The following is a 12839-nucleotide window of genomic DNA, read 5'->3' on the forward strand; positions in this document are numbered from 1 at the left end:
CAAAAAGAAAAGGGGCATAAAATATAATGTTTTGGCACTGTTATTCTGAAACACTAAAAAACATAGCTACATCATTTTAAAACAGACACAAGTTAATGAAATGTAGAGTAAGTGTGCCAGGTTATTAGCAATGCGAAAGACCAGCTTAAGCATATTTTCTCTAAATCAATTATAAAAAGAAAAGGTGCCATTGTAACAATTAATGCACCAAGACTGCTCAGTTGATTTCAGGCAAATAATTAAACATTGTACTACTCGTATTCCATATTACAATAATAGTGCTACTTGTTTATAAACCCATTTCTTACATTTCAAATGTACAGCATATGCTACATTTTGTACTTTTTAACATCCTTATTCAGTCCATTTTGACAAAAAAATTCCATTATACTGACATTTCTGAAGCAATTACTGATATGTTATGAATTATTACTTGTGAATAGCAGAAATAGTACCCAGAACTGTTGAGTCTTAAAAGTGCCAATAATTTGGCAACAATTGATGCCAAAGCCCACTACATCACAACTCTTTAGGTATATTCATCCAAGGCTTCCCTTGCATTCTAAACAATGTCAACAGAACAACTCCATTACCAGCAATGAGGTAAATCTCTTGTCTTGGCTTTAATAATTTTCTCCTGTACTGCAGTCAGTTATCCTCTAACATGCTGAATATCCTTACATGTCTTGTGCACGGACAACATTAATCCACTGGGAATATATGATAACATGAGAAAAAAAGTAATAACAAATTAGTTTCTTTTCTTTTTTTCTGAAGTACCTAGTAAGTCAGATGACTTGGCTAAGTGAGTATTTGGTAGATTGTATAGTCTTGGCTGCATGTCAACTATGCAAGTCAAGCTACTGAAAGAACCAGCCATCCTCTGCGAGGCACAGCAATGCAGGCACTACAACTGTTCTGCAAGCTCATACTTTTTAACCAGTACATTGCAATATACATGTTTGGCATTTGTTTCTCTCTTTAAAAAAGTAATTGCAATGGAACATCTGATGGGGTCTTCCCAGCTCGGCATCTTTCCATTTGCCATGTGTATATGCAAGCCATAGTTTGACACTCCTGGTTAATATACAGTAAAACATCTACTGAATGCAGATGGCAAAAGATAGGAAGGAGTATAACTAGGTCCCCGTTCTCTGTAAGAGTTCCACTGTGGTCTAAAATCTTCACTGTCATTCACTGCTGTCATCTTTTTCAGAAGACACAGGACTATCCCGAACAGGCAGCAGGTCATAATGGGAGGGAATGTGGCTGTTTTTTGGTAGATCATAAAGATCTTGGCTCAAAGGTCCGTTCTTAAATGCTCCTTGGACAATACTAACTGTAGGTTCTACAGTGGAAAAAAACACACATATTAGTGCTCTGATATTGAAAAATGGAAAAATCACAACATTACAGTAACAATTAACAGTCTAGTCTTTGAGACAAAAAAGGGTATCTCATCCCTCCCCAGTAGTTCTTACTGTGGTATTAAATAAACTGTTGAAACACTAAAACAGACCTCTTACTCTGTTTATGTATATAGATATGCACACCAACCCACCCACATATATAAACAAGCAGAGATGCAGGACCTGTTTTTACTACAATGAAATTGAGTGTTTGTTGATAGGGGATGGTGATCACAAATAACAGTTTATAAGGCTTTTCATTAAATTTCATCCATACTTTGTAAATGTGAGGGTGATTTGGCTGTGACATCTGTCACCCCATTGATTGCCAGGGTTGATTTGGCTGATCTGGCTGGCTAGGCGGGTGTCCTTTACCTCCCTCACCACTCCATGTGTGTCCCTCCTGAAGCTGCGCGCTTGGTCGAAGAGAACGACCATCCCAGATAGAAGGAGTGTACCATTCTTTGGTCAAGGGTATATGATAGCTGCGCTCCCCTGCTAGAACCTCCCAGATCTATATTTTGTATATTAGTTGTGCTGCCATACTAGATTCTTATTTATTAATTTCATCACTATTGTTTAAGGAACAGAATAAGGTAGCAGTAATTCTTAAAATGGGGCTCCTTCCCTAAATCCTTTCCTTGCTTTCAGGGGAAAAAACACAAATGGGCAATTGCTGATTGGAAAAGGGTTCTTCAGAGGAACAAGTGAAGTGCATCTAAAGATGCAAAGATATAATTAATCTGACTGTTGTCTACCACACTGATTTGTCTCCACTAGTTTAACTAACCTAATGCAACCTATGTTTTTGTTTGTTTTCACGTCAGCAATCCTCTGCAAAAAAACCCTAAATTGCTTGTGTAGTTTGTCCAGGATGTGTCTATTCACATTGTGAAGGAGGTATATGAACTGCTGAAATGACCACAAAGTAAAATCTCTAGGTGCAGACTTAGAAACTGGGGCCAAGGCTTCCTTATCACAGTAAATGCTCCATTCAGACTTACCAATTTCATAGACATTCTTGTTGGCTGAAGCAGAGTTACTAATTTCTGCATAGGCAGAGTCCCTGCGTGCTGGTGATTTCATTTCAACATATCCGCATTCTGAATTTTTTGGTGTAAGTGCTGGGGGATCTTTAATGGTGGCATATGGATTTTCAGAGCTGCTTAAGGAGCAGTTACTTAAGTTGTATTCAGAATTCTTCACTAGATCTGAAAACACACACACACACACAAATGTTTATGATGGAATAACCCTATACATTGAATAAATTTGTGAAAGTATCATTCTATCTTTCCAGAACCTTTTTGCCAGCAAGCAAAGGTACTAAATTAGATGTTCTTATGAGTAAGGATTCCAAGAATAATCATTCAAATACCCAGTCCATCTAGTCCACCATCCTGTCTCACACAGTGGCCAGCCAGTTACTGTGGAGGGCAAACAAAGCATAGAAGCTGAGGCTTCTCCCTAATGTTGCCTCATATCAATGTGAAGGTTTCCTTTAGTTCCTTTAGTCATAGCCACTGATACACCTGTCCTCCATAAATCTGTCTAGTCTCCTTTTAAAGCCACTGATGTTTGTGGCCATCACTACATTCTCTGAAACTTAATTCCACATTTTAATCACTCATTAGTTAAAAGGAGTATTTCCTTTTGTCTATCCTGAATACACTGCCAATCAGCTTCATTGGATGCTTCCAAGTTCTAGTATTTGGGGAAAGGGAGAAAAGTTCTCTCTGTCCACTCTCTCTAATATTGGCTGAGTCTCAGCAATGCTAGTCTATGCCGATTCAGTAGAGGAGATGAAAGTAAACAAAAGACCACACATCAAGGTGCAGAGAGCATAGCAAGTGTATCAGAGTCCATAGTGCAGCTTGGCACTGGCATTTCTTCAAGTTATGCTGGAGAGGGGCTTAGTTGCCATCCTAAACCACTCTGAGGAAGAATTCAGGATGGTGCCCTTAGGATGGCTGATGAGTACAGAAAAGGGCAACCAGGGGGTACCATTTTTGCCTTTGTTTTCTATCCATTCAAAAATTCAGGATAATGCAACAACAAAAAATTCTTAAGAGGAAACATGGAATTATTTCATGGGTGTGAATTAATGTAATATATTCATTTTGAGGTCATTATTTATTACGCTTATAGATAACTCTTAAGCAGGGCTCCCACTGGCTTGCCATGCAGAGGACTGTGCAAATCCACACCCGCTTGGCTTTAGTGATGCTTTAGCATGAGAAAGTTTGAGACCATTCATTGGGCCCCAGCATTTACATCCGTGGGAAAATACAAACTTACCTTTCAGAGATTTTCCTATAGTTCTATCAATTCCAAATGCCCCTGTTCAAATGGAGAGGAACATAAATAAAAACACTGGAGGAGGAAACATTAAGTTCTTGGAAGAGCAATTTTAACAATTTGACATGTTGACCGACTACTAAGATTTTAGCACTCTGTCATCTATTAATTAACTGAACATATTAAGAACTTGTCCCCAGTAGAGCAGAAAAACATTAAGAGCATGAATATTCTTTTTGCTAAAATTCTTCCAGAGAACTGGTTATTTTATTTCTATACCAAGCTCATTGAGGTAGCCTCCATGTTTCCAGTCAGCAGGCAGCGTTCCTGTGTAGTCCACAAGAGGCCCTCGCTTCCCTTGATCCACATTCTTAAGATTCAAGAACAGTTGGTTGTTGGTTGACTATTCAAAATAAAGGTGACATACAGTGAAGATGGAAACTGGTCAGTAATATTTGAAGATGCTAAGTATACTAATTAAAAAATATAACAAAAACAGCAACAAAGGCATGCAGTCTCTCTCTTCTCACCTTTGCCAGAGTTATCCTGTCCATGTTGTTGGCATTTGTTGAGCATTGTGTTAGAGTGTGATAGCTTGGGTTAGAAAAGTAGTGGCTATTAGCATTTCCACCATTATTGTGAGGAATGGTTTCTGAAAAACAATTACAAGTGAAATCTGTAAAAGCAATGCCATTATTGCCTATTGTGACCCCTTTTACTCCATTATTGAACCTACCACCCTGGACAACCTCTGTCCTACAGGTTGAGGGTTATAGGTAGGTCAGGCAGTCACAGTTCACCATCTGTCTCGCCTCTTTTAAACTATATAGAGAGCCCTAACCCTTTCACACACCAGATCCTCCCTCTCACTCACCGAAACACCACCAAACAGGATAGCCCAATCCCTTTCAACAGTCACCCCACATTCAGACACTGCACAGAGCTACTGGGAATGGGATTCAACCACTACTTCAGTCACACACTACCGGCATTTATTCATATCCAAGTAAATATATATACATATAAATAATTTATGGCTTAAACACATCAGAGGAGTGAATCAGGTAGATTTTTACACAGGTTCTCCACACTTGAACTTCTGAACCATAGTTTTGTTCAGGCATTAGGGACTCTTTGTTACATTGACTTCTACCCAATCAGCAGCAGGCTGCTGTCCTGCTACATGCTGGCTCAAGTTTACTGCTTCTTACTTCTGACTCTAACTGAACAAACAGCTGTTTACCCCCCCCCCCAAGACAAAAAAAAGTCTACACTACTTTGGCACTGGGGTCAAAGTGACCACAAAAAGTAATGGAAACCTGAAGTTCTCTCAATTGTGGCTTAGCTACTGAGAAAAAAAAATCAGGCCTCAAGAGTAACTTCCTTCAGCAATGCAGGACAAAGAAGAGTAACATTTGGAAATGGAGTTGAAAATACCCCTCATTGAAAACATCAAACCCCCACAGAAATGTAAATGGGGTCAAACTGACCCCACCATTTTTTAAAGCATAAGACACAGTTGGGAATCTGTAAAACTGTTTATTTTTAAGAAAGCAATAAAAATTTGAAGGAAAACAATCAGCTTAGTGGAGAGGTGACTAGGGGTCATCTAGAGTTCCAGGCTGAATGTCTTCTTCAAGTCTGGAAAATGTGTAGAAGTTCAGTGGATGAATGCAGACATGCCTGGGCTTGTCTTGCAGGGGGATAGAATGACCTCGTTTTCCAAATGTAATACAGTTCAATTTGAGCTTTGATAGAGCACAACAAAATCAGCTCAGTGGCTAGGGATCATCTGAAGTTCCAGGCTGAATGGTTCAAAGAATACCTGCAAACATGTCCAGGCTTGTCTTGCAGGGGGATGGAATAACCCCATTTCCAAAATTGCATTACAGTTCAATTTGAGCTTTTACCTGTTCCTACTATATAACACAACAATTCAGGTTGCAAACACTGGTTTCCTTGAGGTCATTTCAACTCCCAATTCCAAAAGTGCTGTAAAAACTCAAAACCAAGAACTGTTTATAGATATAAGTTAAGGAGAGAAACTTTAGTTTTCGCTGTTTGCTCCACCTTCCTATAAAATGGAGATAATAGGTGTTGGTCCATCTATTTATACATGGGAACAGTGCTAAAATAATGTTTCAATATTTGTTGGGGGTCATTAGAATCCCAATTACGACTGTGCATAGTAATTTCAGTTTCAAGCCAAGTCTATCGGGGGCCAGAATCGGGGGTAAATCCTTTTGAGAAAACTCAAACTTAAAAAAGAAAGGCAGTGGGGAGGGAGGAGAGGGACTTCAGGGCACTACAGTTCATTGGGAAGAAAGCATAACAGGAGTTTGGTGCCTGTAGAAAGCTTTAGATGGGTAAACCATTTTTTCCCATGGGTTCTGGGGGCCAAAATATCCCCAGTGTCTTGGGAAGGTTAACTGTTAGCCTCTTATCAACCTTCTATCAGCTCCCATTGGTTGCTGTCAGTAGGGCTGCCAGGTACTCCCCTAGCAACCAGCAGAGGGTGAGGAGGACTTACCAGGAACAAAGAGAGGCCTAGGCTGGTGTTGCTGGCAATGCAGGGACACTCTGGTAGTTGGGCAAAAACTCTATGATAGAAGTTGTCTTACCATAGATTTTTTGCCCAAATACCAGAGCAACCCCATGACACCAGTGATGGGATAAGGATTCTTTTTGCTTCCAGTAAGTCCCCCACCAGCCAGCTGATCAGTGGAGAGAAGAGGGGTCCTGAAGCGGGGGTTCCCCTGCCCCCGGTGAGGGCTTGGAAGCTTAGCTCTTAGAGAGAGGCAGAACCTAAAAACCTAACCTGTCTTGCATACCTGTCCTTGCCACTGACCTCAAGAACTGTACAAGAGCTCTTCCAGAACAAAACATGGGTTTAGATGATTAGCAACAAATTCTACATTTTTATGTTCTCAAAATCTGGCCTGTTCTGCTAAATGATGGAAGCAAGCTTTTTAAATTTTAACTTGAAGAAATCCTTCCTGTCTTTCTTCAGTCATCATATGTTTAGCTGTTTCCAATTTCCCCATCATTTCTTTGTATTAAAGATGATCTTTCAGCCAGGTTCGAGTCTCCACTCTGTCATGGAAACTGCTGGGTGACCTTGAACCTATCATACATTCTCAGCCTAACTATTTCACAAGATTGTTTATTAATTTAGGGAGTTTTTGTGCCACCTCTCCCAAGGAAAAATCAAGTCAAAAAAGGCAGAGAAGGGGTCACAGTGTGCAGATACATGCCAACAAACAAAAAACCACTGTGATAAAATTGACAATGACACATTTAATAATTCTGTGAGCATCAATTTGTGAAGCTATTAATCCTACAATATAGTTAGAAAATTCTGACATAAGCAAAGCAAAGTCCAACATAATCATATCCTCGATGAGCACACCGGTTTTTGCACTCATTTCAGCAATCTTCCTCATGAGCAGTGTTCCCTCTAAGCTGAGTTAGTGTGAGCTAGCTCACAGTTTTTTAGCCTCCAGCTCACACATTTTTGTCTTAGCTCAGGAAGGAGGGCTCCAGAGCAAACTAATTTGTGCAGTAGCCAAATCGCTGGCTCACAACTTGAATGCCAGTAGCTCACAAAGTAGAATTTTTGCTCACAAGACTCAACATCTTAGAGGGAACATTGCTCATGAGTAGTGTTATAAAGTTGGAAGGTGTCAACCTCTAGATTCAGCTTAGTTTCTTTTTAAAACAGTATAGCTTCTTATTTTCTTCTTAGTTAAATTATCCTGTAAAAGCATAGTTATGAGGAGTGGGAAAAGACATGAAGCTGAATAGTTTTGTTATCATTTTTAACTAGAATAATTTTAAACTTACTTTCCGTTCCATTGCAAGTACTTGAATAGGAGCAAGCCAATTACTAAATTTCTAGTCGTAGCAGCCAATCCAAAATTTTTATGTGGCAACAGACCTACTTTAAATTGGCTGGCATTTGCTCTCCGTTTCACATTGTTGGCTGGCAGCTCTCTATTAGGGAGTAGCATTTCAGCGTTTCTTATCTATCTGGCTGAAAGCCTTCTTTTAATAATAGACTGACAATGCTCCCCACTTCTCACACTGGAAAGCAGTTCTTAAGGAACTATCTGATGGATTCCAAGCAGCTGCATGTTGTTATACTGGCTGAATCTAGAGGTTGACACCTTCCAACTTTATAAGACTACTCATGAGGAAGATTGCTGAAATGAGTGCAAAAACCGGTGTGCTCATCGAGGATATGATTATGTTGGACTTTGCTTTGCTTATGTCAGGATTCTCTAACTATATTGTAAGATTAATAGCTTCACAAATTGATGCTCACAGAATTATTAAATGTGTCATTGTCAATTTTATCACAGTGGTTTTTTGTTTGCTGGCATGCACCTCTTCTAAGGAACCTGCCCAAAGTAGCTTACAGAACAACGTAATAGAACTTAACATTAAAAGTTACAAATTAAAACCCAGCATTAAAACCCCCTATCTTGAGAATAAAAAACAAATAATTGAACAGCTTAAACTGAATGTAACAGTTTTCAGGTTAACAGCACACTATAAAAGGATTTTAAAAGATCAACCCTTTAATTAAAAGCCTGGGTAAGCAAAAAATTTTGGCCTGGCACCTGAAAGAAAGTAATGTAGGCACCTGGCAAGCCTCAAGGGCATTCCACAGATGAAGTGCCATGACTGAGGAAAAAATGGATGAGAGGAGAACACTGTAAGCTACTTTGGGTCCCCCACTGGGATGAAAGGTGGGGTATAAATGAAGTAATAATTAAATTAACAAATTTATCTTTGGGGATCTTATGCTATCTTTAGCTAATTGGGAGCCAAAGTCAGGAATATGTCCACTTTTCCAGTGGTTTCCCTGCCCCTTCACCCACCATTTAGTTTATTAGCAAAAATGTTAACCATGGTTAAAGGTGAACCAGAGTTTTCCTTAAAACCATGATCTGACATAATGGTTGAATTTACTTTCCTGATGGGGAGTGTTGCTTGGTATCTATTAATGCGGATAATTAATAGGGAGGAAATTGGTGATTAATAGAGAAATGTTGGTTGAAATGGAGCATGTGGGAGGGGACTTAAACTAGATTTTCATGCATCCTGACAGCAAAAGTTCTCTGTCACCATGGACTTGCTAATGCAGAGAATGCTATAAAGACATGAAAATGCATAGAATTTTTTCCTGATATGGGAGAAGACAGATATTTGTGGAAATCAGAGGAAACAAAACTTGTTCTTTTCTAATGTTTGTGCTTAGCAGAGACGCAATTATGACTCACACTACCAAGTTCCTACCTGAAACGGTGTAGTCTGCATTGATGACCCTCATGGCAGGTGTATAAGAAACTGCGGGCATATTTGTTTCCTTTCCCTTCTGCTTTTGTCTATAAATGATGAATAGTGCTAGCAGGAAGAGGACAACCAAGACAAGAATAATGATACCAGCAATAGCTCCAATCTGGTAAGAATCAGCCGGGATGGCAGCACTAGTGCGGCTTAAACTGTTCAAATTTCCTACTATGATTACTCCAGCTGAAAGACAAGAAAAGATGAAAAAATATACCATAAATGACCAGAAGGAATGGAATAGAAATGAAAAACACAGCTTTTGATGTGTAAAATTTATCTGTATATGTTAATTTAAGCATGGTCAAATCAGATGGCTGTTGCTATGGTTCTCTGAAATGCTATGCTTTAAAAACCAATTAGGATAAATTACTATGTTTTTACATTTACATTCACTTTCTTCCCTGAAACACAAGCAGTGTATTTAGGATACATTTTAAGAATACTCCCTGAAACCCATGATAATACATACATTTGTTTGAAGTGTTATGCTTTGCTGTATGGCAAATATGCATGTCCTTTTTGTTGTATTCTTCTTGCTATTTTTAGTCATACAATCTGTGCAAGAACTTGAAATGCTATGCTTTTTTAAAGAAAAAGACTGGAAAATATGGATCGGGACACCATTTTCTATATTAAAAAATGTCAAAGTATTTTCATATTTTTCTCTGCAGCTATGCACACTAGCAACCTCCTTTTTAAACAAACCCAAAAGTGAGGTTTTAATGATTCTAATCAATTATCTAGGTAATTCAAGATGTTATATACCTTCCACCTTGTCCATACAGTTTTCAGAACCCTGTAGATATAGCATTATTTATCTAAATGCTGCCTTTTAAGCATTTAGAATTATATAATTAAAGATACTATTTTACCATGTAGACAAAGGTACAAGATAAATTTCATATAACTAAATGAAGTACAAATTATACTGTGCAAAAGTGAAATTAAGCAACACAAAGTATATGAAATACTGGAGACACCAGAGAGAGTTATTTCTTACACTGTTACCTAGAAGACATCAGGGGTATCCCTGAATATTTTCTCAGGTGTATCATGAAGGAGACTAGTGGTACAGCTCTAACCAGAGTTAAACCTCCCTATGTCCATTGATTTCAATTGGTTTAGAAAGATGGATGGCCCAGTCTACCCTGATCTCAGGTTTTGGAAACTAAGCAGGGTCAGCCCTGGTTAACATTTGGATGGGACACTACAAAGGAATCTAAGGTTGCTATGCATATGAAGGCAATGGCAAACTACCTCTGTCTCTTGCTTTGAAAACCCTACCGGATGCAAATTGATGACACTTTCCACCACCACCAGCTCTGCTTATGGTTGAACTGTAATGATGCTCTAAGTATCATGCAGAATCATAATGAAGTGGCATCCTGAAAGTATTTTTTCTTTTTCCTTGTACTGATGTAGGCTTGCCAAGTCCCCCCACCCAAGAGGCCCATTACCTGTCGCCGGCGGAGAACCCCACCCCCAAAGCACGCAACGTGCCTGGCATCAGCACGTCACCCGGAAGTGATGCAGTTGCGTTGGGTGCATTGGGGGCGAGGGCGCGGTTATCCAAGGGAAAACTCTATGGTTTTCCCTCGGATGATTGTGCCCCCACCCCCGGCGTGCCCGACGTGGTTGCGTCACTTCCGGGTGATGTAATTGCGGCACGTGCGCGAAGCACGCACGCACATGGACTCCTGGAGCAGCGCTGGAGTCCCCTGCTCTACATGCAGTAAGGACTTGGCAACCCTATACTGATGCCAGATTTGGAACAGCTAACAGTGGTCATAGTTTTTAGTTCCCTCTTCTTTGAAATGCTTGCTTTATACTTGTATAAAGTATAAACAATTCAAAGTTTGTTTTTCGTTTGCTCTGTTCAGAAACTACTACCTTGGTCACATCTTGCTCCTTTCCATCCTGGACTGCAGTAACAGGTCCCTGTGATGTAGTCACACGTTGAGTTGTTCAGACAGTCACATATTTGTCGGCAACCATAGCCATATGTCCCTGGGGGGCACTCTGCAAAATAACATGCAACAAATGTCTGTTTTGCCTTTCAAGCCATTGCACTCTGTGTTTGGTAAACTGAAAATTCTCAGTATAACAGACAGTTAGCATGATCTGTGCAGAACTGGAACTATACAATTGTCAGAAAACACTGCAGTATTCACAGAAAAATTTGAAATTATGCACTTAACAATGGAAACCCTAAATACTCTGTGGTTTCCCAGATCTAGACCTACACATTTTAACATGTTCTTGCATTTAAATAATACTTAAGATAAATATATACCTTAAATAACATTTTCTTGATAAATCTGGCATACAGGTCTTTGAAATCCTGGCATGTGTAGACTGAAATCTCTTAGGATTAATCACTGTTGAATCTTTTTATATACACCGCCGCAACCTGAAATGTTGCAGATTCTATTTATCACCAGCAGGTGGCAATGTTTCATCGTGCCAGGCCCATAGAATATTAGCCCCATGGATACATTTAAAATATTGTCATAAATGCAGATCAAACAGAGTACATGCTTGCAAACAGTAAAGTTGATCCACTGCCAGGCAGAGTGGCATCCCTGCTCTTATAAAATTCTGCTAAAACCCACTCTGTAAATTGGCGAGAAAAGTATATGTAGATATCACGAGAAACTTGTAGAAAAAAAGTATTTTCCCAGTTTTCCTCACATATTTTATAAAATTACTATTTTAGTTATATGTGTTATACTCAGATTGAAGTTCAGTCCTTTGTCTAGTAACTTTATATATATTGTGATTTCCATATTCTCAGCATATCAAAGATTTTAGAACAGTAAATAAATAAGAATAAATACAAAACTAAAATTATATTGATATTAATCTTCAATGGTAGTCTCATTTTTAAATTTTAAAATCTTGAGCACAATCTAATAAAAATTAGCTGCAACACTGCCATCCTAAGCAGAGTTGCACCCTTCTAAATCCACTGAAGTCAATGGGTTTAGAAGGATGTAATTCTGTTTTGGCTTGCTCTGTTAATCCCATTGAAGGATTTAACTATGCGTTTTAGTCCCATTGCTTGTAATGGGTCAGTCATGAGTGAATGTAGATCCTGCAGCTGTCCCAGGCTAGAAAGATCTGATGCACTTGTGCATTTCCTCTTCAGTGTGTGCCACAACCTTCCAGCTTACTTTGTTCACAGTGCTTCCCCATGAATCCTGTGCGACATGTACACTGCCCTGAGATGTGATCACAGTCAGCTCCATTTTGGCACTGGCAGATTAATGCACAGTCCTTTCCATAAAACCCCAAAGGACATCCTGCAGTAGAAAGAATAAAAAGAAGATAAACCAATCTATTTCAAAAATTGTTATTTTTAATAATGTGGAGGTCAAAGCCATATCACCCACATAAGAATTAAATTATTTGTTTGGTGATTCAACATGATAACATTTGAAGGAGATTATATGGATAGGTGGGAAATCAATCATATTAATGGAAGATAAGTCGTAAGGCTAATGCAAGTAGTAAAATTTAAATAATTTTTTTCAAGCAGGAAGAGGGGGGGGGGGGGGGGGGGGGGGGTGGCTTGTGAATAATGAATGGATCTTTGGATGCATATTCTCTGTAGGAGATCCTGAAACATAAAACAATAAAAATCACACAATGTGACCTAGCCCCACACAAAGATCCCATTTCAGTCTGGAAAAAAGACCTATTGTATGTAAAGAGATCATTACTTAGAATTAGGAAAGAAAAGAACCTTGAGAGCTGATGGTTGACCAGGACAGAACA

General features: G+C 39.1%; 1 protein-coding gene across 1 annotated transcript in view; it reads right to left on the reverse strand.

Annotated features, from left to right (window-relative positions):
• Nucleotides 1-553: 553 nt before the first annotated feature.
• The window catches only part of MEGF10 (multiple EGF-like-domains 10), a 160951-nt gene continuing 148665 nt past the window's right edge, over nt 554-12839 (reverse strand). Inside the window, exons 18-25 of the mRNA XM_015413519.1 lie at nt 12236-12364; nt 10953-11081; nt 9009-9245; nt 4238-4359; nt 3987-4110; nt 3708-3749; nt 2414-2620; nt 554-1348 (exon numbers count right to left, since the gene is read on the reverse strand). Of these exons, the coding sequence (XP_015269005.1) occupies nt 1191-1348; nt 2414-2620; nt 3708-3749; nt 3987-4110; nt 4238-4359; nt 9009-9245; nt 10953-11081; nt 12236-12364 (1148 nt within the window). The 3' untranslated portion in view covers nt 554-1190. The remainder of the gene's footprint in view (nt 1349-2413; nt 2621-3707; nt 3750-3986; nt 4111-4237; nt 4360-9008; nt 9246-10952; nt 11082-12235; nt 12365-12839) is intronic.

The sequence above is a fragment of the Gekko japonicus genome, unplaced genomic scaffold, assembly GCF_001447785.1.
Source record: "Gekko japonicus isolate JY-2015 unplaced genomic scaffold, Gekko_japonicus_V1.1 scaffold245, whole genome shotgun sequence".
Taxonomy (NCBI): domain Eukaryota; kingdom Metazoa; phylum Chordata; class Lepidosauria; order Squamata; family Gekkonidae; genus Gekko; species Gekko japonicus.